This window comes from Myotis yumanensis, unplaced genomic scaffold (assembly GCF_028538775.1).
Source record: "Myotis yumanensis isolate MYYU_CA2020_CCGP unplaced genomic scaffold, mMyoYum1.0.hap1 SCAF_5, whole genome shotgun sequence".
In the NCBI taxonomy this organism is placed as follows: domain Eukaryota; kingdom Metazoa; phylum Chordata; class Mammalia; order Chiroptera; family Vespertilionidae; genus Myotis; species Myotis yumanensis.
In genome coordinates this window covers 15,755,007-15,778,477 of record NW_027223756.1, presented here as the reverse complement: position 1 = coordinate 15,778,477, position 23,471 = coordinate 15,755,007, and the positions used below count along the sequence as shown (strand labels likewise).

General features: G+C 33.7%; 1 protein-coding gene and 2 non-coding genes across 5 annotated transcripts in view; 2 read left to right on the top strand and 1 right to left on the bottom strand.

Annotated features, from left to right (window-relative positions):
• The window catches only part of CLINT1 (clathrin interactor 1), a 54,617-nt gene that overhangs the window by 17,920 nt on the left and 13,226 nt on the right, over nucleotides 1–23,471 (bottom strand). For all 3 annotated transcript variants that reach the window (XM_070414510.1, XM_070414511.1, XM_070414512.1), the window contains exons 2-7: nucleotides 11,631–11,735; nucleotides 11,030–11,126; nucleotides 9,412–9,520; nucleotides 8,281–8,445; nucleotides 4,779–4,956; nucleotides 1,133–1,379 (exon numbers count right to left, since the gene is read on the bottom strand). In XM_070414510.1, the coding sequence (XP_070270611.1) occupies nucleotides 1,133–1,379; nucleotides 4,779–4,956; nucleotides 8,281–8,445; nucleotides 9,412–9,520; nucleotides 11,030–11,126; nucleotides 11,631–11,735 (901 nt within the window). The remainder of the gene's footprint in view (nucleotides 1–1,132; nucleotides 1,380–4,778; nucleotides 4,957–8,280; nucleotides 8,446–9,411; nucleotides 9,521–11,029; nucleotides 11,127–11,630; nucleotides 11,736–23,471) is intronic.
• LOC139011873 (U7 small nuclear RNA) lies at nucleotides 483–546 on the top strand. Its single transcript, XR_011471689.1, has one exon. It is a non-coding gene; the product is annotated as a U7 small nuclear RNA (small nuclear RNA).
• On the top strand, nucleotides 4,302–4,405 carry LOC139011838 (U6 spliceosomal RNA). Its single transcript, XR_011471667.1, has one exon. It is a non-coding gene; the product is annotated as a U6 spliceosomal RNA (small nuclear RNA).

Here is a 23,471-nt window from a genome sequence, read left to right as displayed (position 1 = left end):
ACATAGTACTTGTTCTTTTTGTTTTTTTAATCCTCACCCGAGGATATTTTTTCCATTGACTTTTAGGGAGAGTAGAAGAGAGAGGGAAAGAAACATTGATGTGAGAGAAACACATTGATTGGTTGCCTACTGCATGAGCCCTGACCAGGACCCAGGCCTGGAGAGGAGCCTGCAACCAAGGTACATGCCCCTGACCAGAATAGAACCTGGGACTCTTTGGTCTGCAGGCCGAAGCTCTATCCACTAAGCCAAACCGGCTAGGGCATACATAGTACTTGTTCTTGACAATAAGTAGGACAAGCTTTATTTTAGTCATCTACTATTTGCAGGATGCATTAGAAAAATGCTTCCCCTAGTTTTTAGCTACTTCTGATGCAAAGATACAAGATGAGCAAACACTGGTAGGGGGAGTGACAAAACAATTTAGCTTTTTTGAGATAAATCTCCCTCTTTGGCAGATTTCTGTCTAAAAGACTAGCTGTGAGTGCTTACAGCTCTTTTTTTAATTTGTCCAGCAGGTCTTCCGGTTTTTACCGGAAGGCTCCCCCAAAATAAAAATAAATAAATAAAATAAAGGACTAGCTGTGACCAGGTATCTAGTAGGTGAACATCCATTTCTGTAGTGAATGAAAAATAAATGAGGAAGGTACAAGAGTCAGAGCTACTATGGATCAGTAGTGTCCACCAAATAAATAAGCTTCCCATTTAAAGGCGCCATCTCTGTATTAAATGACACCATTTCCCCTATACATCTACTTGGTCCTCTTTTGCCCTTTCTTACAACTTCCAAATATTCCCAGGTTTTCTTTAGTGAATCTCGTTGTACTTGGTAACCAGAGGTGTAATTAGACGGAAACAGATGTACTATATTCTGATTCACAACCTTTCCCAAATGAACCAAGAGTGTCATTTCTACTTTCATAAAAAGTGCAGACATTCATTCAGGAATTAGACAGATTTCTTTCCCCCAAGAGATTTCTTATTATTAATGAATGACTCTGAGTAATACATGCCAAATGATCTATAATTAATATGATTGCCTGGAAATGCCTAAGCCTACTAATGCAGTAATTCTAAAAGTAATTTATAAAAATAAAACTGTGTATAATGTGTAAATTCGTGCCATTCCCACCTTCACTGAAGACTGAGGCGTATGAGTTGAAGCATTCTGATCTGGACTTGCTTTGTCCCCTGTGTAATGTGCTGCCGCTCCAAGATCAATGGTTTTGGAAGGATTTGCTGTGCGCTTGTGCCTGGTTGTGGTGGTCTCTGTGGCTTGTGTGATATGGATATGCTTTGTCGTCACAGTCTCCTCTTCATCTTTGAATTCACCTTTGGGAGATCTGCCTCTTCTTGCTTTCTTTTCCTCATCACTATCGCTAAAAGATATTAAAAATAAAGCAAAATAATAAGACTAGGGATTATTTTTAAATGGAGTCCTCGGTGACTTGAGCTAGAGAATTTCAAATATAGTAACTCTAAAATTCCATACTTTGACTATTTGACAGGGATCAACAGAATATTATCTAAGCTATATGAATAATGACATGTGTGTGTTGGGGAGGGAAAGTGGGAACCCAACCAATTCCCTAGATAAGTCTAAAACACTGCTATAAAAATGTATTTACATAAATGTGTACAAACAAAAAATGTCTGAAATAAATGAAGTGCTTATTTATTATAGATTTAAATCTTAATTAAAAATTAACAGATTATCGTATCAAAATCAAAAGAGGAGACCCTAGGAGTTCCAACATCTGCATTTGATGACCATTTTTTTGAAATGGATTGTGTGGGACTATAGTTCCATTTATATAACTTAATTCTGTCATTGACTCTCATATACTAATGCAATACATAAGAAAATATTTCAATTTTGCCGAAACCGGTTTGGCTCAACTTCTATGGATATGTTTTAAATATTATCATATTTAAATTAAAGTGATTAAACACTAATCTATAAATGCAGAGAAATATAAGGTAATATACTTTACAACAACTGTGCTCTTTTTTACTATAATATCAGCAGATCAAATACATTGCTTCACAGAAAACCAATCTTTAAAACAAATATTTACAATGTTTTGAAATGTTTTTTCAGGCACATTCAAAAAGATTTTTTTAACCGTGTAGAAGAAAAAATACAAAATGAGTAAAAAGAACCTGAGTTTTTCATATGCCATGAATTAAAAAATGCCAGTGCTAGTCCATTTTTCAGTAATAAAGCATTGGGGCTTTTGTGGTTTTCTTTGGTGCAAGTAGAACACAGAGAGAAATTATCTATAGTATACTCCATTACCTATATTAATTTTAGAGTAGGTGGTTTATAAATATTAATTTTAAAATACCCTGAAATAAAATACTGAAAATTCTCTTTAAAACTATGACTATTATTACTAAATGTAATTTAACTCAGACTAATCTAACACAATTTCTACTTAAATATAAACACATTTGAATGGTTTCATTTCAAATCTGTATAAATCAAGGATCAAGAAGAATGGCTTCCTACACACAGCAAAGGGATTAAATGCATTTTTTTTTTTTTATCTATAAGCATTTTAGGGAATCTACAAATCCTGAGTAAGTGTTTATCACTTACTTATCACTTACTATATAATTTCTCAGCACAAATGACCTAAAGATCCCCATCATCAGTCCTGTAAGTAAAACAGAAATTTCATACCTTTCTGAGGTCCAATTTTATTTCAATACAAGGTAATTTTTTTACAATTTGATAACATACACCTGACTAGCACACAATGAAATGGAAGCCTCAGATCTGATCTATGTTCAAAAATTCCTGAATTTAATAATGAACCAAGAAGTTTGAAATTCTAGTAATATGCCAGAGTAACATGCAACTTTGTCCAAAAATCTACTCTTTTCCTTACAAATACTCCAAGATGTAAAGTCCCTGGTGTACCCTTTAATTACTATGATAAAAAATACACACTGTATTTTCACTCTTAAACTTGGATACTCTATATAAAAGAGTTAGGAACTCTAGCAGATCCTGTCTTAGAGTCAACATAGAAAAAAAATCAAGGTAGAAAAAGAAAAAAACAAGAATAAGACGACAAAAGCCCAGAAAGAAAAACTAAGAATGTGGGAATGGAAGGGCAAAGGAAAGTACTAACACCAGAATACATTGATGTCTAACCACCTTATCTACCTGATTCCCACACTTCTTCAGGAAATAGCAATAGAATATATGGCCTCTGTGTTTTCTAAACCAAAATAAAAATGTAAACACACAGGCCACAAGAACATTAATGAGAGAAAAATTGCACAGAATATTTGAAGTAGGCACCGTTTCCCAAAGTTTAGTATTTATTACCATATGTAACTATTTCAGTATTAAAGAGCTAGAAATGTAGTTATAAAATAGATATACATATTCAAAGCACTAAAAATAAATTCTAGCTCTTCAAAGATCATATTCTAGAAACAGTGATGAAAAAGACAGGTATTCCAGGGACTTAATATATATGGAAACACTAAACAAATATTTAAAAATCCCTAGTTTCAAAATTATATTTCCTCTTTTGATGACCCCTAAATCTGAACTATTAATATGTTTTAAGGAAAAAAAGAGATAGTACTTAGTTATAAGAAGTCACTTGAAGGCTTCCATCACTAATTGTTATTTTAAGCAAGTTCCACACAGCCTTAATGGACTCAGGTTTTACTTCTATACAGTAAAGGTAAAAACCCTTTCTTTAGCCTATTAGAAATACAAATGATTAAAAAATCTTATAAAACCTGCTTTGCAAGTGAAGTGCTCAACATACATTGCTCTTTTAACTAGAAGGAAAACTAGATTATAGCTATATTGGTAAGTAGAAAAAAAATTAATGCTATTCCAAGTATTGCTCTATATAAATCTAAATAAAAATGCCCTACTATTAGAAAATGTAGTTTGTGAAAATATAGGTCTATACTCAAAAACATTTAGTCCAAAAATCCATTTGGAATTTTTTTTCTGGTACACACTGGCACAGAATCATAATGAAATGTCACAGGAGGAGTCAAATTTCAAACCCTAGTTTTAAATTTAATATAATAAACTTTGTTTTCCCTCAGCAATATCTTAGATTTCTGGATAATCTGATGCCCAAATGAAAAATAAGCTCTGAAAGTTCTTATTGGCAAAAAAGTAATTCCAATAAATAGCCTCAATAAAAACATACAGGAAATGTGATAACTTTAGAAATAAATGGACACAGACAATATGGAAAGTGTGTTAATACAAATTTCAAATAATGTTTGACCTTGAATTTTAAAAACAGCTGCACAGCCAGTCATCAGCAACAAACATACTAGTACTGGAATAATACAGAGAAGGTTAGCATGACCCATGTGCAAGGATGACATGCAAATTCATAAATCATTCCATATTTTTGCATAGGGCATTTTTAGGGCAGGGTAACTATTCTATATGGTTCTATAATGGTGGATATTATACATTTGTCAACTGTACAACACAGTGAACCTAATGCAAACAACAGAGTTAACAATTTATCAATATTGGTTATCAATTGTTAATAAATGAACCATATTAATATGAAATGTTAATAATAGTAGAAATTTTATGTATGTTAATATGGCAACTTTGTACTTTATGCACAATTTTTCTGGGTACCTAAAACTTAAATATATTAGGGGGAAAAAGATGAACCTCAAATAATGATAACACCCAAAACAAAACAAAAACAAAACCAGCTGCATAACTTTAGCACCCTCTCCAAGTGACCCAGAATACAAAGTGTTAATACCTGCATCTTTCTGGAGAGTCTTCTCTATCTTTCCTCCGGAACTTGCTGATGGTGTCATCAATTGTGCTTCCAATTTTATCACTCAGTTCACCTAATTTATCACTGAATGGAAAAGCACTTTTGTTTTTATCCCACTCCTCATCCCATTTTGATTTGGGTTCAGGATCATATCTTTCACCTATATAAGCATTAAAAAGAGAAGCAACTCTAAGGATATTAAATTCAGAAGGTATCTACAGTTCTTATTTCTGAAGCTTTTCCTCATAATAAAATAGTTTTCAAAGGAAAACAGAAAGCTCCCACAGTGCTGAATCAACACAATTACAGCAAGGCACAGCATGTACTGCCAGTCATTAGGTGGCAGGAATGCAGATTCAAAAGCTTTTATTTATGAAAACTTGCATGACCTTAATGCATAGCACAGCATTGTCAGGAAGTTCTTAAAGGCTGCTGGAAGGAGTCGAGGGAAACACAAGAATCACAACAGGCTATATAAGCAAAGGAGAAATGGAAATCTTTCTGTTTTCACAAAAGTCACTTAATGAATTATATTTCATTCCTGTCTCTCAAGGATTTTTCAATTATTAGGAAAGTACTGGATGGCAAAGTCTCCTAAAGCACTAGCTATAGGATGCTACATATCCCAATGTGCTGAAAAGACTCATAAATGTCATTCCTTAGTATCAAACTAGACATATAACTCAATGGACTTCACAACATGAGAAGGCATCTTTTAATTACAGTAACAAGAAAAAAATATTCTAACTACCAAAAGCTACAAAGACTGGAATCATGAAGTATGCTCAAGCAGTTCAGAACAAACATATGCTGGGACTAGCAAAACCTATGGAGCCTCAGTGTGAATTTGAGAGTGAAGGGAATAGATCATGGCAGTGAACAAAAAACCCCAAAATGTCAAGATCTGTTTTCGTCCTTGACCTTGGGGTCCAAAGGAGAGAAAGGAATTATGAACATTATAGGGAACTTTTCCATTTCCCTGTCCATATCCAAACTCAAACTTGAGATAAGAATAGAAGGTACAGAGAAGTCACAAGGTTAAAGAGAAGAAAACGTTGAAAATTAAGACAGGTTGGAGAAAAAGGGGAAGAGCAATGAGAAATAAAATAATACAAATGTGGCTAAGAGATCTTTTGTTTTGAACTTTGGTTAACAAGTTCTGATGGCATATATGTCCTTTGGAGATTGAATAAAACCATTTACTGAGTTGTCTGCTACAACAGCAAAGTCAAAATTTTCTGTAAGAGTTTGAGGATTTTAAAATATGTCTACTAATCGGAAAGTGACCACCAACTTGAACAAAGCATGAATAAAGCTTATTAAATTTAAATCAGGATGGTTTTATTAAAATGGTGGTTTTTCTAATAATGTACATTTCAATGACAATGTGATAAACCAGACTGAAATTTTTTTTTTTACCAGAAAAATCAAAGTAGATGAAAACTAAACTGATTATTGTGGTAGACGTCATACTAAATGTGTGCCAAAGATACTGGATATTGGCAGGATATTATCTGATGTCAAAATAAAAAACAAACACACACACATATAAAATAGTTAAAGTTGATTAGTTAGGTTTCTGAAAATAATTTATAAAAGAATGTGATGCAAATAGATAGGATGTACAACTCATCTCCACTGCAAATACTGTATATTAGTTCACTGTGACTGACTCTGAAAACTTATTCAATTTTCTAAATTTATCTAATTCTACATTGTGCTGGTAAAAAGGAGGATTCTAAGCAAGTAGAATGACGAAATAAGTTGCAAAGAGCAATTTCTACTAAAAAACACATTAAATTGCTATAGCTAGTTTGAAAAAGTTAAAGAACAAAATAAATTACTTAGGCAAATAATCTAAAAATTTCTTATTCCCCTAAACAAATTAAAACTCCAAAACATATTTATATGATTTATTTAATATAAATATTTTTTTCCCGATTCACAAATTCCCTTTTGATGCTGAGACATAAATTTTTCTGCTGTTAGAAACATACTCTAACAGCTAGTTAAGTGCAGTATTTTTTCTTGTGGGCAAGAAAGCAGAGTTGCAAAGGAGTGAAAATATTCTTTTATCCTAGTCGGTAATCATAAGACAAGAAATAGAAAGTTTTCACACAGTTCCAATGATGAGTTATGACTTCTCAGTATAATCCAAATATAAACAATTCAGATATGGGTGGGGAGAGTTGGAGAGCCCCAATATGCAGTTAAGTATACAGAGCACTGTGTCCACAAAATGACCAGGGGTGACCAGAGCTCCAGTAGAGCCGAGTCCAAAGAGACATGCTCTGAAAGATCTACTTTCTGTATGTTTCAGGCACCTAGTGATCTATTTTAGGCAAACTATATGATTACATTAAAAATAAACACGGGAGCTCTGCTAGGTAGCTCAGTTGGTTGGAGTGTTGTTCCGTACACCAAAAGGTTGCGGGTTTGATTCCTGGTCAGGAAATATTCCCAGATTGGTGGTTCAAACCTCAGTCAAGGTGAATACAGGAGGCAACAGGGTGATGTTTCTCTCACATCAATGTTTCTCTTTCCCTCTCCTCCTCCCTCCCTCTTTCTCTAAAATCAATAAACATATCTTCAGGTGAGGCTAAAAATAATAATAATGATAATAATAAATAAAATAAACATAGGAGATGAATATTCTAGCTGCTCTGAAATGTGTTAGGAACAATACAATGATAGGCCTGATGAAAACTGATAGTACTGCCAGTCACCTTTTTCTATGTCAAATTAATGCACTGCCTAATGAAGGGAAAAACTAAGGCTGAACTAACTTACAGGAATATTAGTATCTATTTTTGGCCCAAAACAGCTAAATTGGTTTCAAATTAGAAAGATCATCTCTTGATCAAAATTCATATTTTTATGCGCTAAATGGTGAATTAGAGAAATCCTTTTTTTTAAAAAAATATATTTTATTGATTTTTTTTTTTTTTTACAGAGTGGAAGGAAGAGGGATAGAGAATTAGAAACATCAAAGAGAGAGAAACCTCAATCAGCTGCCTCCTGCACACTCCCTACTGGGGATGTGCCCACAACCAAGGTATATGCCCTTGACCGGAATCGAACCCGGGACCCTTCAGTCCGCAGGCGGATGCTCTATCCACTGAGCCAAACCAGTTAGGGCGAGAAATCCTTTTTTTCGAGTCCAACGCCTTAACCACTCGGCCATCACAGCCACGAAATCCTTTTTTTAAAGAATGATAATCCCAAGAGAGCAGGATATATAGTTTTATTGCAGTCATTTAACAATTAATGGTTAAAATCATATTCTTGAATCCACCAAAGTAAAAATAAAGAGAAAGATTCCTAAAATTCATGTAATAGGAGCTGAAATGACTATTATGTATATTTTAGTATTCTATGTATTCCTAAAAAAATAGCATTTTGGTCTTTCATATTTCAATGATTCTTAAAATACACCCCAGAAGCTAAATTGATATTTAGGTGCCAGTCTGTTTTTGATACTCACTGTATCTGAATCCTCCAACACTGTCTGAGGAAACCCCAACATATTTGTCTTTGTTCTTCTTTGCTTTCTTTCGCTCTTCACGAAGCCTGTCGTCATCCTGGGCAAATTCAACCAATTCTTTAACCTTCTGGCGAATATTTATACCTTGATCCTTGCCATGCTCATCTGTGAGGATGGTAAGGGAGAAACAAAACCTTAAGAATTTAGTTAATCTGTATCGAATTCTTTAACACAAAAAACAGGCATGAAAATTTCAACATAAAAAACTAACTTCAATATTTTAAAAGAGGCAAAATGTGTTGTTAAAATTTGTCATTTCCTCATCAGCAAATTCTAAGGTTTGAGATGCAAATTTGGTTTGTTAAGAGCCTGTAAAGGTGAACTATAAAGGACCAGAGATAATAATGCTATGCAAGATCAATTAAAGATCCACTAAGAAGGATTACAAATAATGACCATATGAAATGGACTTATATCCATAAATGTTATTTTCTTTTTCGATAGTATTTTAACAAAACAAAAAGCAAAACTCATTTCAGTCATTAAAACTCACAATTAATGACTGAAAAGTATCCACCCCCAATTCCTTGGTTTTCCCAATACAAGTTTGAAAACACTAATTACCAGAATTTAGTATAGCTGAAAAACTGAATTTTAAAGTGCTTTCAACTGGGGTACACTACAAAATGAAATGTGGTTCATTCTGTATCCTCTTTCACATTCAAAACACACTCTGGCCTTGCTGCCTTTGCACAGTAAATATTATTTGGTGGAGGAAAAAAATCCCCAGCTTCAAACAGATGTGTGTATTTTGGAGCTCTAACCTTTTCTTCCCATCTGATTAAAGCTATTCCTTTATGGACACCACAGGGGACCAGTCTCCAGTGCATATTTTAATATAAACCCGAGCACTCATGTTGTGTTGGTTCTGTTGTTATTAGCCAGTCTTTTCTGCAAGTTCTTGTCTTCACTAATTAATACTCTAGGGCCCCACGTCTTGGATTCTGCACTCGTCACACAACCAGCAACAGTCACATTCTAATTAGAGAGGAGAAGCTTCTAAGCTGGTTCAGGTGACTGACAACTCCAACTACTGTTTTAATTTGCTTATAAGGTTTTTCTATTGCTCACCTACAAAGTGGTAATTTTCCAGGGATCGCAAATCATAAATGTGTTCTCTGGCACTTGTAACAACACGCTCTGATCCATTCCTTATGAGGTAAGCTAGGAGCAGCAATGACTGTAAAAATAAAACGCACCAAATGATTTAACAAAATAAATACTGGTAGAGCTTTGGTAAATGGTTAAAAAAAATAATCCCGACATTAGAAAATAAATAATCTTCATGAGGGGAGAGGAAACTCTTTACATATATTAAACTATATACAATCTAAAACTTATCAATTTGAAGTTCCCCTTATACCAAGCACTATCCACTGAATACCATGTGTCAGAAGATTAAAAATAAAATTCAGATGTTAAGAAATATTTGAATGTATGATATAAATGAATACTAAACTTTCAGAAAGCTGGCTCAGTTTTTACTTTTCATCTGGGCATTATGGAAGTGTGATTAGTTAGAGCGTTAGTTTAAAGAGAACAACTATATAGTAATTATAAGATCCCACAGCATTTTCAACAGATAAAATTTAATTTTGGAGGTTAATAATATGGCTTTTGTTTCAAACACTTGCTGCCAACAAATAAAGAGGGGAAAAAACGTTTATGAGGTTTCTTTTTGAGGTGATGAAAATGTTCTGGTATTAGATAGTGGTGAATGCTGCACAGTTACATTAAAAGAAGTGAATTGTGCATTTTGATCTTAACTTTGCTTGAAACAAACCTCACATAAAGATAAGATCTATAAAAATTTAGCTTAGTTGGAAAAATTGAGTGGTAAAAAACCCTCCCTCTACCAGGAACTATTCTTGATTTATTTTTTTATTATTTTGTGTTTTTATTTATTTTTTCTTTATTGTTGAGAGTATTACAGATGTGCCCCCTAAAAAGTAGTTTACACAAGATTATTTTTAACTCTAATTTAAAAAATTTAATTTACAAAAATTTTAACTATTTTATCACAACTACTGTACAAGTTGAGGAAGTGACAGTGAATGTTTTCAGAAACAAACAGCATAGAAAACAAGTAAGTAAAACCTTGTTTTCCAATCCTGAAAGCCAGAAATATTATTTTCAAAATTTCAAATATAAATATTATACACCATTTTAGAAAGCATATTAGAACTTATTCCAAGAAGCAAGAAAATATGGTGGGAAAGGAAGAAGAGATGACTACCTTGTCTTAATATTCTAGATTATATTAGGAGATCAAAACAGGTTCTCTAACTTTATTTTAAACTAACATTTTTGGTGCAGAATATAATAATACTGTTACAAATTAGGCAAAATTTTATGTAGAGATGACAAACCATATTAGACTAAGGTTTTCATCTTAATTGCTCATACACTAAATATGCATACTACTATAGATTCATTACTTCTGATATGCATAAATGTTTTTAGTTGGAAAAATTTTAACCTATAAAATAAAAAAATTCAACATTTAGAAGTAGTATTAATATTATTTTAAAACATTTTAAGAATAATTGCTCATGGTAACTAGAAAACAGAACACAAATACCTGTTTTAGGATATTCTAGGATTTACTGTCACTTATGAATATACACCTTAAAATTTCAAGCATTCTTTTTAAACATGTTAAGTAATAAAAACAGACTAATGCCCATACCTTATAAACTCTTCTCCAATTTTTTTTGTTGTCTTTTAACATTCGTGACCAAAGCATATTCATAAGTTCTGGAAATTGTTCATACATAAATGTAGCCCTGGAAAGAGAATAATTTTCCTTGCAATATGTTAATTTTGACAGTAGATGGCAGGCTTGTTCTAAGTTGCTATGTTTTCCTAAAGAGCCTTAAAAAAGTTAAGCTTAATTAAAAAAATTTAATGATATGCTTCCTTAAAAGTGTTTTTCCTATATTTTGTATAATATCTAGTACATTTATAAACCCCAATAATTAATACTATATTTTACAAGTCTTCAAATGTTCATAAGTTTATTTCAAGTTATTTTATACACATGTCAAACTTTTACATGGTAAGTTACAGTAAGTCTTTAAACTTCATTGACAAAAATTTTTGCTTTATTTTTTGAGCTAATTTTTAAAGGGAATGGATCCGGTGTAAAAAAACTTCCTCCATTAATATTTGAATGATTATGCAAAATTTCTATCTGGCAGCTAAACGACTTAAAACTGAAAGCAAATTTCACATTTCTGTGTAAAGATACTTGCATTCTTTCTGCACTGCTGAGTCAAATTATAACTTACTTGGCAATCTCTCCCATGAGTTGCCCAGAAGGTCCCCAAGGATCATCATTCGTTGCTTCTCGAACCTTAGACTCGATCTCTGAATAATTCATAACCACATTGGTGCTGCAAAGGAAAAAAAATGCACGCACATACGCACAAAGATTAGCATCAAAATGTGAGAAACACATGAAAACTTAATAATGACACTACTGGGTGTCCTAATGAGATACCTCTACAGGGTGGAAAAGAAAATACCTTCTATGCACAAGCTACCCTGAGGACACTATATAGCACATTTAAGTTATCTTTAAGAAGATTTTACTATTCCATTACTCTTCAAGGATACTGATAGTAGATTATATTAGAACTGGCATAAGTCTAGTAAAAAATGGTTTTGGGTCAAATTAAAAAGAAAATTGAACATGATAGAGTTTATTATAAACTGAAGTTGTCAGTTTCCTGACTAGAACTGGTTTACATGCAGTCTGAAATTTCTGGCTTACAGAAATTCTGGAAATTAATTGACAAAATTATATAATAGCTGAACATTTATATTTTTTTTAAAGAGCAGTAACAAATAAAACACTCCAAAAAATGTTTAGGACCACTTTGAACATTTAACTGTGAACACTTAATCTTTTTAACTTATCATATACATTTTGAACCTCACTATATAGTCACTGTAACCCACACTTTTAATGGCTACAGGATGTTCCATCAGGAATTTGTATGATAATCATTTGACTTTCACTTAGACTTCAGCAGTGGTCAAGAACATGGCTTCTAGGAGTCAGAAAAATCTCATTCCAATCACTTTGTAACCTTTGACAAAACTATTTTAATTCTTTCTAACTCAGCTTCTTCAAATGTAAAATTAGAATAAGATTACTAATTCAAAGGGAGCATGTCAAATGGTACTTAATTATTAGCACAGTGTCTGACATATAGGAAGTCCTTAATATGTTAGCTATTATGCTTTTATTCTTAAAGATAATAATCACCTATTAGCATTTAAAAATATTAAATATTTTTATAAAAAAATGATTAACTTTAAAGAGTACCTTAAATTTAAAACATCAGATGGCAAAACTGCTTGATATTTAAAGCAATTTCACATACTTATACGGATTTAAGAATTCAAGATATGCTGAGGAGTAAAGAAATACTCTGAAAATGTGACACACTATACCACCATTAATTTGACATCTAAAGTTCCAATTGTTACTAAACAATTGTTACAATAGATGACAATGAATATGGTAATTCAAATCTCCCACTTAAAATTAATTCTTAGAAATAATGAGAAATCAGAATTTGGTAACTATTACTTAAATAGATCCAACTTTTGCTGTATAGTTTTTCAGCCATCAAACAATTTTACTTTTAAAATAAGGAAGGTTTGATTAAAATTGGCAACTGAATCTTTCTCGAACACAAAAAAATATAAATTTCAGATTTACTGAAAACACTTCAATTTATTTTGAAGGAATAGACTAGTTATAAACAGTTTTGGGTCAAATTTTAAAGGAACCATTATGCATATAATTATGACTTGCCAAATCACAGAATAAACCTGACTTCTAGATTTACATTCAAAATACTGTTCTACTAAGGAAGAAAGGCAAAACACTATTATTTTCTTTTAAATCTTGGAAAATATTAATTAGTATGATAAAATAAATACAAATTATTTCCCTGGGGTTAAAATAAAATACAATCTTCACTGCCTCCTTTAAAATTTAATACTATTAATGAGTGAATTTACATAAAAATCCACTAATGATTCTATTGACAATAATTTTATGTATAAAGAGAATAATCATATTTTTTCCGAATTTTGTCAACAATGGAACCAAAATAAAATCAAGGCAGCCAATGACAGATTTGCAATTTAAGATGCCACAAAATGATTGATTTCAGAATGCTTTTGTTTGTCCTACTGGCTGAAGAATGTGTGGCTTAGGCAGTTAAAAGTGTCAGAATGCAGCTGTGGGAATGAACAATAGCAATTAGGATTATAGTTCATCCAAGCATTTCATTACCAAGAATGCACTTGAAATCTGTTTGCATTGTTTAATTTGAGAATAAGATGAAAGAAGTTAATCTCTTAGTCCATACTCCTGAAATATTTTCACTAGAGCCTTCATAAATGCTGTTGCTTTCAGAACACTGCTTTCCTTGTTCAAGCTACAAAAGCCCATGGGTCAAATGAGAAAGGTCCTGTTTCCGTAACCCTTCACAAAATTCTTAGCTGAAGGCCTGTGGGTTTGAATATTGTGTGTTTAGAAGGAGAGGTGGCAGAGAGCCAAGAATTTAAGAATCTCCTTATTTCCTTGGTTCAAAAAACAATGGGAACTATGTAAAATGACAACTTGCCATTAAAACAGACGTACAATATCGTTATAAGGTATATCCACAGAAAGATATGGCAACAATAACAACAAAAAATAACAAAATGAGAACACTTCCATGAAGAGAAGCAGGCTCTATTTTAAAGTCATTTTCCAATAAAACTTGCTTTCAGAAACTGGAAAGAATTCTCTTAAGATGAGATCTGATCACAAAGAATTTTAAAACAAAGTATTTTTAAGACTCACTCAATTCAGAAACAAATGTAAACTAAAACAAAACAACACTGTATAGTGTGGCCTTTTTCCAGGTCATTCAAAAATAACTATTTCTAAAAAGGTAGAAATGGCATTTTGATCTTTCCTTTCCCATGTTTTCTATTGCCCTCAATCCACACCCTACCCATAATTCCGGTGACCTTTTTAAAAAAAAAGGAAAAACCCTCCCTCCCTCCAAAAAGAAAAGTTAAAAAAAATTATGTCCAGATGTGAAAGGAAAAAGCAGCTAATTTATTCCCTAAACTTCCCATGATTGACACAAATGTTTTAAAATGGATATTTCAGACACTAGAGGGGGCTCTCTCATCAGTTTTTTAAAACATAAAATTCAGACAAAGGTCTCTGATCTATTCTGCAAACAAAATTATAAGAAACTAGTGACCGGTGCACTGATTCGTGCCCATTGAAAGGAAATTAATTAGAAGGTGGGTGAGATGGGCCAGACACGCCCTGGAGCCAACCTCCTGCAGTCCCTCCCCATCATCTGTGAGTGAGCAGGGTCCCTCCAGCAGGTGGGGTCCCTTGGCCTGGCCGAAACTGGCTCTCTGACATCCCCGAGGAGTCCCAGAGTTCGAGAGGGAACTCTGCAAAGTTGCTGTTGTACAGGTTGTGGAATGCAAACGCAAGTGTGCAGTAAACCAGATTCGGGGCCAACAGTGCCCCAGCAACAACATAACCCATGGCCGAAGGTGGAATCACGTGACCCAGCGAAGAATCAGGCTCCCTCCTCTCTGGTTTCAGGGTGTGTTACCCGAGAACCACAGCTGCCAAGTCACTGCAGCTCGGCAGCTCCTGCGCTGAGTGTCTGCCCCCTGGTGATCAGTGTGTGTCATAGCAACCGGTCGGACGATAGGAGACACACTTAGCATATTACCCTTTTATATATATAGATTACCAGTAAAGAATATAAGCTGATCATGTCCTGAAGATTTTACCTTTAAGCAATACTGAACAATTGTTTTTTCCAAGGATAAAATCCACAATTAAAATCATTATTACTTATATTTGTAAAACTGCTAATTGCTTCCACAGTTCTTTTACAGTTTACTTTTGTTCCTCACAAACCCTAGTAAATAGGTAGGACAAAATTAAGAGTCCCCAGTGAGTATACTTAACTCCAGACAACCCAGCACCTCTCACTCACTGCATCTTTAATGCCAACTGCTAAAATGTACTATCCTCAAGCTCTATACACATGCATCATGGCTGTGTGAACATAGACAAAGTTCAATTAGTTGAGGGTTGATTCCTCAATCTGTAAATTATTAATGTTCACTTTAGCCTTCCCCTATATTCCCCATTTTCTGCTTATTTCACCACTCACTAATGATAAAATATCAAGTTACTTTACTTGACAACAGTTTGAGTCCAGGTTTTAGAGACAAAAATTGGTTGAAAGTAAAAGCTAAAATGGGCTTTTACTTACAGATGGTCAATGCTTCTAATCTGCATTAAGAAAAATCAATAAAATGGTAAGAAAAATATTTGTATAGTCATTTATATTTTTTCTGTCAAAAGTTCAAAAATAGGCTTTATTAAAACAAAACTATACACTAGAGGAAAAGTAAAGTATAAGTGTAATCCAGTACTAACTACTAACAAAGGAATAAGGAAATTAAAACGGAATGATGTAAGAAATATTTTTTCCAGCTTGCCTTTTTAATTTTACTTATTTTTTAAAGATGGATTCAAATGTGTCTACATTTCTAATAGAGTTTTTTCTTTTTGTTTTAAAGTTATTATAAATACTTCATTCACTCCAAGGTCAGGAAAATATTTAGCAGTATTTTCTTTTGGATCTTTAAACTTCTATTTTATCGTATACATGCATACTCACATCCACACTTAAGACACAGAGGGTCAGAGAAACAGAAAACATAGGCAGCAAAAGACAAAGACAGCTCAAAATAATGGTTTTAAATAATAGTATGTTTTTCTTACAACTTTGCTGAATTTTCCAAAATTACCCCATGAACATATTGTAATCAAAGGAAATTATTAAATATCATTAAAAATATAAATCAAATAATATATCATTAGCTACACTTTAACTCTGTAAAGGGAAATAAGCATCATGATAGACCACATGAGTGGAAGTATTATTTATACTTCTAATGTTTACTTTTACTAACTAAAATATATGTATATGTACTAAAATATATATACAAATCAAGTTCTATATATGTAAAACTACAGGAAATAATTTAAGTACCTACTATTGGTATTAAAAATTATTTTTAAAAACTATATATTAGGGAAGAATGATTCCTGAAAATAAAGCCTATATTTAAAAGTTACTTTTAAGCCTTGGCGGGTTTGGTTCAGTGGATGGAGCGTCGGCCTTTGGACTGGGGGGTCCCAGGTTCGGTTCCCATCAAGGGCATGTACCTTGGTTGCAGACACATCCCCAGTGGGGGGGTGTGCGGGAGGCAGCTGATCGATGTTTCTCTCTCATCGATGTTTCTAACTCTCTATTCCTCTCCCTTCCTCTCTGTAAAAAATCAATAAAATATATATTTTTTAAAAAGTTACTTTTAATCTCAATGCCACAAAGAGTCAGATGATACTTTTATGATTTAGGTAAAATTATTATGCTCCCTATAAAGTATCAATCTTTAAAAAAAAACTTTTAAAAAATAATAAAACATCTATAAAAGGAATAATGAAGGAAGTTTTCTGAGGTAACAAATCACTCAAGCCAGGAAAATTTGTTATATAGGGTATCCCCCCAAATGTATACACACTTTGAATAATTATAAAGGCAGTGTTTATTAAAATACATTTCATTTTCAAAATTGAGCTACTAGCTCTTAAAGTGTGTATGCATTTTGGGGGTAAACCCTTTATTTTTAAAATAATCTTTCTAGCCAAAACATTAGGAAAGTAGTTTTAAGAATACCCCCTCTAAAAGCTTGATAATGGACCCTGTGATATTCATTTTTTATCAGGAAAGGATCTTCACCATGTTATCCTCATTTGCAAGCTGAACATTTTATAGATTCAATACTCATATTTTAATACCAAATTATATGTTATTATAGTTCTGTAAAGAACATCAAATTTATGGTCAATAATAAGAACTCCAGTACTCCCAAACTGAACAAACATAGTTTTTGTTGTTAGCAGAAAATGTGATGCTGTACAGAAATGGTGTGAGGGAGGTGGAAAAGCTGATTCAACCTCTTGGCTGGATATTTGCTACCCATCAAAAAAAAAAAAAAAAGTATTTTCTTGATCTGAAAATGCAACACAAAACAATGGAAACTGTCTTAACACAAGCAGTGGTTCAATAGAAGAATCAATGCTACTGAAGCAAATGTTATCATATTTGATTATATAGTAGCTTAGTTATAAAACTGCCACCATGCTAAGACAAGAATAAAACTACAGCCTCTTTTTCTTTAAAAAAAAAAAAAAAAACGAATGAGGAGAGAGGGAAAATATTATATTTATAACAACTCCTTAGTAAAGAAGTTAAGAAACTCACTCAGGATCACATGACTGGTAAGTGGCAATAGATGTTCAAACTTTGTTAGGTTTTCTAATTCCAAAGCCCATTTTCTATTGTGCCATTATGCCTTAAAAATCAGAGAATTACTAATATTAGCTGACCTACATGAAAAGCCTACTAATTACTATATAAGATAACATCACAAACTGTGATACTAAAAGAACTAAATGCTGATTTAATATTTCAAAAGACCTAAAAAATACATTCTAAGTCATGGAAATTATATTTTCTTTGGCTTTAGTAAATATTAAATACAAACTATTCAACTGAAAAGGAGGAAACCAATGTACCCTCTTCCTCTTAAAAGTAGGGCAAAGAAAATGGGGAAAACTGAAATTAAAGATATCTAAAGTATGAGGCTGCCTTATCCATTCTCCTGCAGTACACGACTTCAGAAAAGAGTAATCTGATAACTTAAAAATCACATATCTTTTATGTGGGAAGCTCATGTGCATATTATTTATGACTTCACCTATTTACATAAAGGATTATGCACCTTCTGTTTTCCTCTTCACTTTTCAAAAGAGAACATTAAAATGCCAAATGCTGAAACATGAATTTGCACTGAAATATTATACCTCATCCTTTAGCTATCAGTCAAAAAACAAAACTAAATTAAATACAAATAAACACTGTAGAGCAGTTTACTTACAGGTTTTGTTAAGGGAGGAGGGGAGTCCCATAGTCCTTTTTAAGGATCAAGAATAAGTCTAGATACTCAAAGAGCAAATTAGACATAGTGACTAGATACATAAAATATTTTAAAAACATGGTACAAACAGAAAAACTGCCTAAGTCAAACTTAAGCTGCCTGCCTACTAGTATATGACATTAAAACCACAGAAGATGTTGTGAAGTTGTTGTATTAATGTTCAAAACACCATGTCAATTGTTCCCTCCCATAATGATATAAGACAACAGAAAACTACCCCTAGTTAATGTTAACTATTTTTGAAATACCCAATTGACTTAAGCTGTAAGAAAATGGAGGACTGCATACTCTTTTCTAAGCCAAAAGCCATTCTCACATTAAGTCTACTACCGAATTCTTTGATCCATTCAGACCAATGATGGGCTTCAACTTCAGTAATAATTCAGTCCAGTATTATCATGGGGGTGGAGAAGTAAACTACAGAATTTTAATCATTCTTGATGTTTTCCTATTACTGAACATTGTTGACTGATATGGGACTCAGAAGTTTCAGATGTGTCTAGTTAGTTTGGGCCTGTGCAAACTGTTATTGAATTAGTACTGGAAGTTTTCCTGGAATGTTAGATGAACTCTTCTGTAAGCAAGGGTTATTCCTATAATCTTAACTCAAAATTTTAGACTGCACTTGTGTTACTTACAGATAACGTAGAAAGATAAATTCTATAAAACTCTTTTCTATAAAAGTACTTATTTTTCAGGGCTTTGGGGATGGATGGGGAGCAAATTCAACACCAACACTACTCTGCAGGTAGAAAAAAACTATAAAAATAAGCCCCTAACATTCTTGAAAGACTACCTTAACACCTTTGTGTATCTTCAAGTTATGAAAATGAAAATGTTTGTACAGACTCCAATCTCCCAGATTCGAACAAGAGTTAAAGTATTCCGTGCGTACTAGACTTATTCAGCACAGGGAAACCAATATTTAAATTCACCAAGTTTTATTTTTCAGGTAAGAACTTTGAATGGAGAGCACTTTTCATAAACTTTTTATTGAGTTTGTATAGATTTGACTGTGTCATTAACCCAAGGTACCACCAAACCTGGTGCTCCTCTCTAAGTATATGTAAAGCTTCTATTTTCTATCTGTGAATCATCATTTTCTCAGGCTCTGCCAGGTTCACTACTAGTACTGGAGGTTGGCTTTCTTTGTTTTTCACAAAGAAGTTAAATTCTCACCACAGTCCTAGAACTGGAGCACAACAAAGCTGTGAGGTAGATGCCTATGACTAGCTTAGCTAGGTGGCCTGTTTCCACACATGCAGGTCAAATCTGGATCATAACAAAGTTATATATTATTTTCTTTTATGAATTTTCTAGATGTTTTAAAAAGTTAAAACTTTGTACAGAAAAATCTATCAAGAATCTACTGTATTTTAGAAAGGTAAACAGTTTCATAGGAAATGTAACATAAAAAATTTAATCTAAAAACTTTTACAGTAACTAACATTAACCTACTAGTATTTATAACATACTTTCTCTTCTAATCTCCAAAAATAGCCATTGTAGATTATCTGTACATATTCCCAAATGATATCTTTATCTAAATATTTCAAGCTTAAAAACCAACATTCCAAATCCACACAATTTCAAATTGTGCATTAAAGAAATAAGTACTCAGTCCCTTGCTTACAGAAGAGTTCATCTAACATTCCAGGAAAACTTCCAGTACTAATTCAATATCAGTTTGCATGGGCCCAAACTAACTATACACATCTGAAACTTCTGAGAGTCACAAAAACTGATTATGTTCACCACTTAAGTACAAAATTGTTCTAAAATGTAACAGAATAAAACTTATGAATTTACTAGAGGCCCGGTGCACGGATTCAGGCACAGGTGGGGTCCGGCCAGCCTGCCCCATGGGGACCAATCAGGGCCGGGCTGGCTGAGGGGAGGGGCTGCGGGTGGTTGCCCGGCCGGCCGGCCACACCCCAATCAGGGATGGGGTGGCCAATCAGGGGCCAGCCTGGCCAGGGTAGGGGCTACAGGAGGTTGGGGGGGCCAATCGGGGCCCCCATCAGGCAGTTGGCCACCGCAGCGTGCCTCATAGCGACCAGTCATTCCAGTCATTCCGCCGTTCTGGTTGCTTGGTTTTTATATATATTTAGATTTCCCAAGAAAACACAGAAAATCATTATTTTATGGTTTATGTAGAATTCAAGGTCAAGAAGGATTATAGCCTGTCCAGCGTGGCTCAGTGATTGAACTAGGAGGTCACGGTTCGATTCCCAGGCAGGGCACATGCCCGGGTTGCGGGCTCAATGCTTGCAGGAGGTAGCCAATCAATGATTCTCTCTCATCATTGATGTTTCTATCTCTCTCTCCCTCTCCCTTCCTGTCTGAAATCAATAAAAATATTTTTTTAAATAATCATTAAGAAGTCGACAACCCAAATTTAGTTTCAAATGGCAAACTATGTACCATAGTAGAATGTATATGTAAATTGACCACTGAAAAGATAAAAACATATAGAAGCAGTAACTAAAATACCTCATTTTACATAAAAGGTCACTAAATGTGTATAATCTAACATGAAGTCTTTTGGGAAACACTAGGAATCACATATAATTATTTCAATGACTCAAAAAATATAAGAATTGATCTAAAACAAAACAAAACAAAAACTTAAACCAGGATGGTAGTTGGATTTCTGCCCCTCAAAGTCTGTCATTTAATTCTTTTTCCCAAAAGATACCGACCTCTTGGTCACTATTAAGTGTGACTTAAACTGGCAACTTTTCAAAGAATAAGTTTTATAGTTTATATAACAGATGTGCAAGGAAAACGATATGAATGAAATAAGCCAAGAAAAACATCCTGATGTACACAACTAAATCATGACCTGTGGGAGGAAGAAACGGTACAACTACCTCCCTTTCCTTACTACTTCAGTGGTTAGCAATACCAAGTAAAAGAACCCATTTTCAGAAATTAAAATGGGCCTTGACTCTAGGAACTGTTCTAAAATCCAAGGCCACGCCAGAGGAAAATATTGCACATTTATGTATTTGCATAATCGGCTTTATCTTATGGCTAATTTTGTGTAAAAGCAAGTTAATACTGATCAACAATTTATGAGGAAATTAATAGGACCCAGATATTGTCTCTGATCCCTGGGCAAATCACCCACTCTGTGTCTCAGTTTCTTCTTCTGAAAGGTAGTTCCTATGTATTTAAAGATGAAATGAAATGATATATGTAAAACATTTAACACACATGGTTATTTTTCTGCCAGTAGGTTTTATTTTTAATTTGAAGATATTCTTTATATGACTCCTTAGACTGGCATAATACCCACATCTCATTCATTGTTGCAGAACTTTACAGTATTAGCAACCTATCTGACCCAGAGAGTAGAAACTGAAATGAAGATTTTGAAGACATAAATATACAACAAGGCAGAAATAACTTTATGACTAAGAAATGGCCATAGAGCTAGCAATGAGTTATCACTAAGAGACAGGACAAAGCATCTATTAATACAAGCCACAGCACAGAACTGCTATTTTATGCTTAAAAGAGTTTGTATTTTAAACTTCACGCTCCTTAATCTTAGCATTCCATAGACTGTGAGCTAGGTTTTTATTTTACATTAAGTAGCAATTTCTATTTTAGTGGTAATCTGATATCATCTGATAAAATGTATCTAACTTTTTTGGATTCACTAAACTAACTCACTGATATCAACCACTGGGGTCGTACATACCAAAGCAAATTATGCCAAAAACGAAGACTGAAACTATTCTAATAAGAAGGGAAATTATCTAGCATGAATTTTGTATTTACAATTTAGGAATATCCAAAGGAGAATTCTGAACTTTCAAAATGCCAAAAATAAGGTCTATGTAACTCACTCCAGGCAGTATCTAGCTAAACAAAAGGGTTTTGGAAGGGCCATGATACCCAATTTCTGTACTGTTTCATCTGCAAGAACACAAGTCACTATCCTAGGAAATGTCTGGATGCCCAAGGCCATGATGGTTTATGTGGAAATCCTTCCACTCCCCTCTAGCACAGGTCCTGCTGCTATCATGACCTGGGCAGCAGATGACAGGCTCACAAGAAGCTATCCCAACATAAGCTAGTCCCATGATGCTAAGGAGTTATTTTTCAGAGGCACTTTGGTGGCAGGCAGTAAGATTGGGAGAGGGGACAAAGTGTTGTATGCCTGGCAAAAGAGAAGACCCGTATGGTTCAGGGAAGCAGGATGAAAGCTGCTTCCAAAATGTGGCAGGAATGGTGCTTGGGACATTGCAGCAAGTGAACAGGCAGAGGCAGCCATGACTAGGAAATGCTTTTCCTTTCATGGTCATATAAAAAGAGCTTTCACAACACAAAACTGTATGAATATTAACCACTATCAACCATCTAAAAACATATGTGTACATGGACGAAGCCTAAAAGGAATAAAAACCATAAAAACATTTATACAATGAAAAATTTTTTCCTTTAAAAAAAAAAAAAGGTAAGAAAAACAGCACTTGTGTATAAAACTCTTGACTTGCTAAGGAAGTATCCTGTGGCTGGGCTGATTTAATTCTGCTGAGGATCAGCTTCTACTCCCTGGCTCAGCAGCCTGCGTGTTATATCAGTGCCCTGTCTGCACAGATAAAAGCTTTCTGAAAAGACAACTTTGGAGGGAGGGCCAGAAGGTAGAGTCAAATTGCTCTCTGCCCCTCGGCTAGCAGCAGAACAGGGCTGCCAGAACAGAAGACTATTCCCCAGGAATGCCAGTCCCAAGCCAAAACTGTTGTCTATTTCCAACTGATTTATTTCTATTTTCTGTCATGTATCTTGATAACTTTTAACATTTTCATTTTTATTTTCTTCTAAAACAGTATTCTGTCCTTTTGTGAAAAATACTCTGGGAGATATTAACAGGTGTCATGTGAGAAAAGGATTGTATGGTGAGTTTTGGGAAAGGTTACAGAAGAACAAAGGCAACTTTATTTCTGCAACAATTCTCAGAGACTTTACTATTCTAATGTGCATTGTGAGTCTCTAAA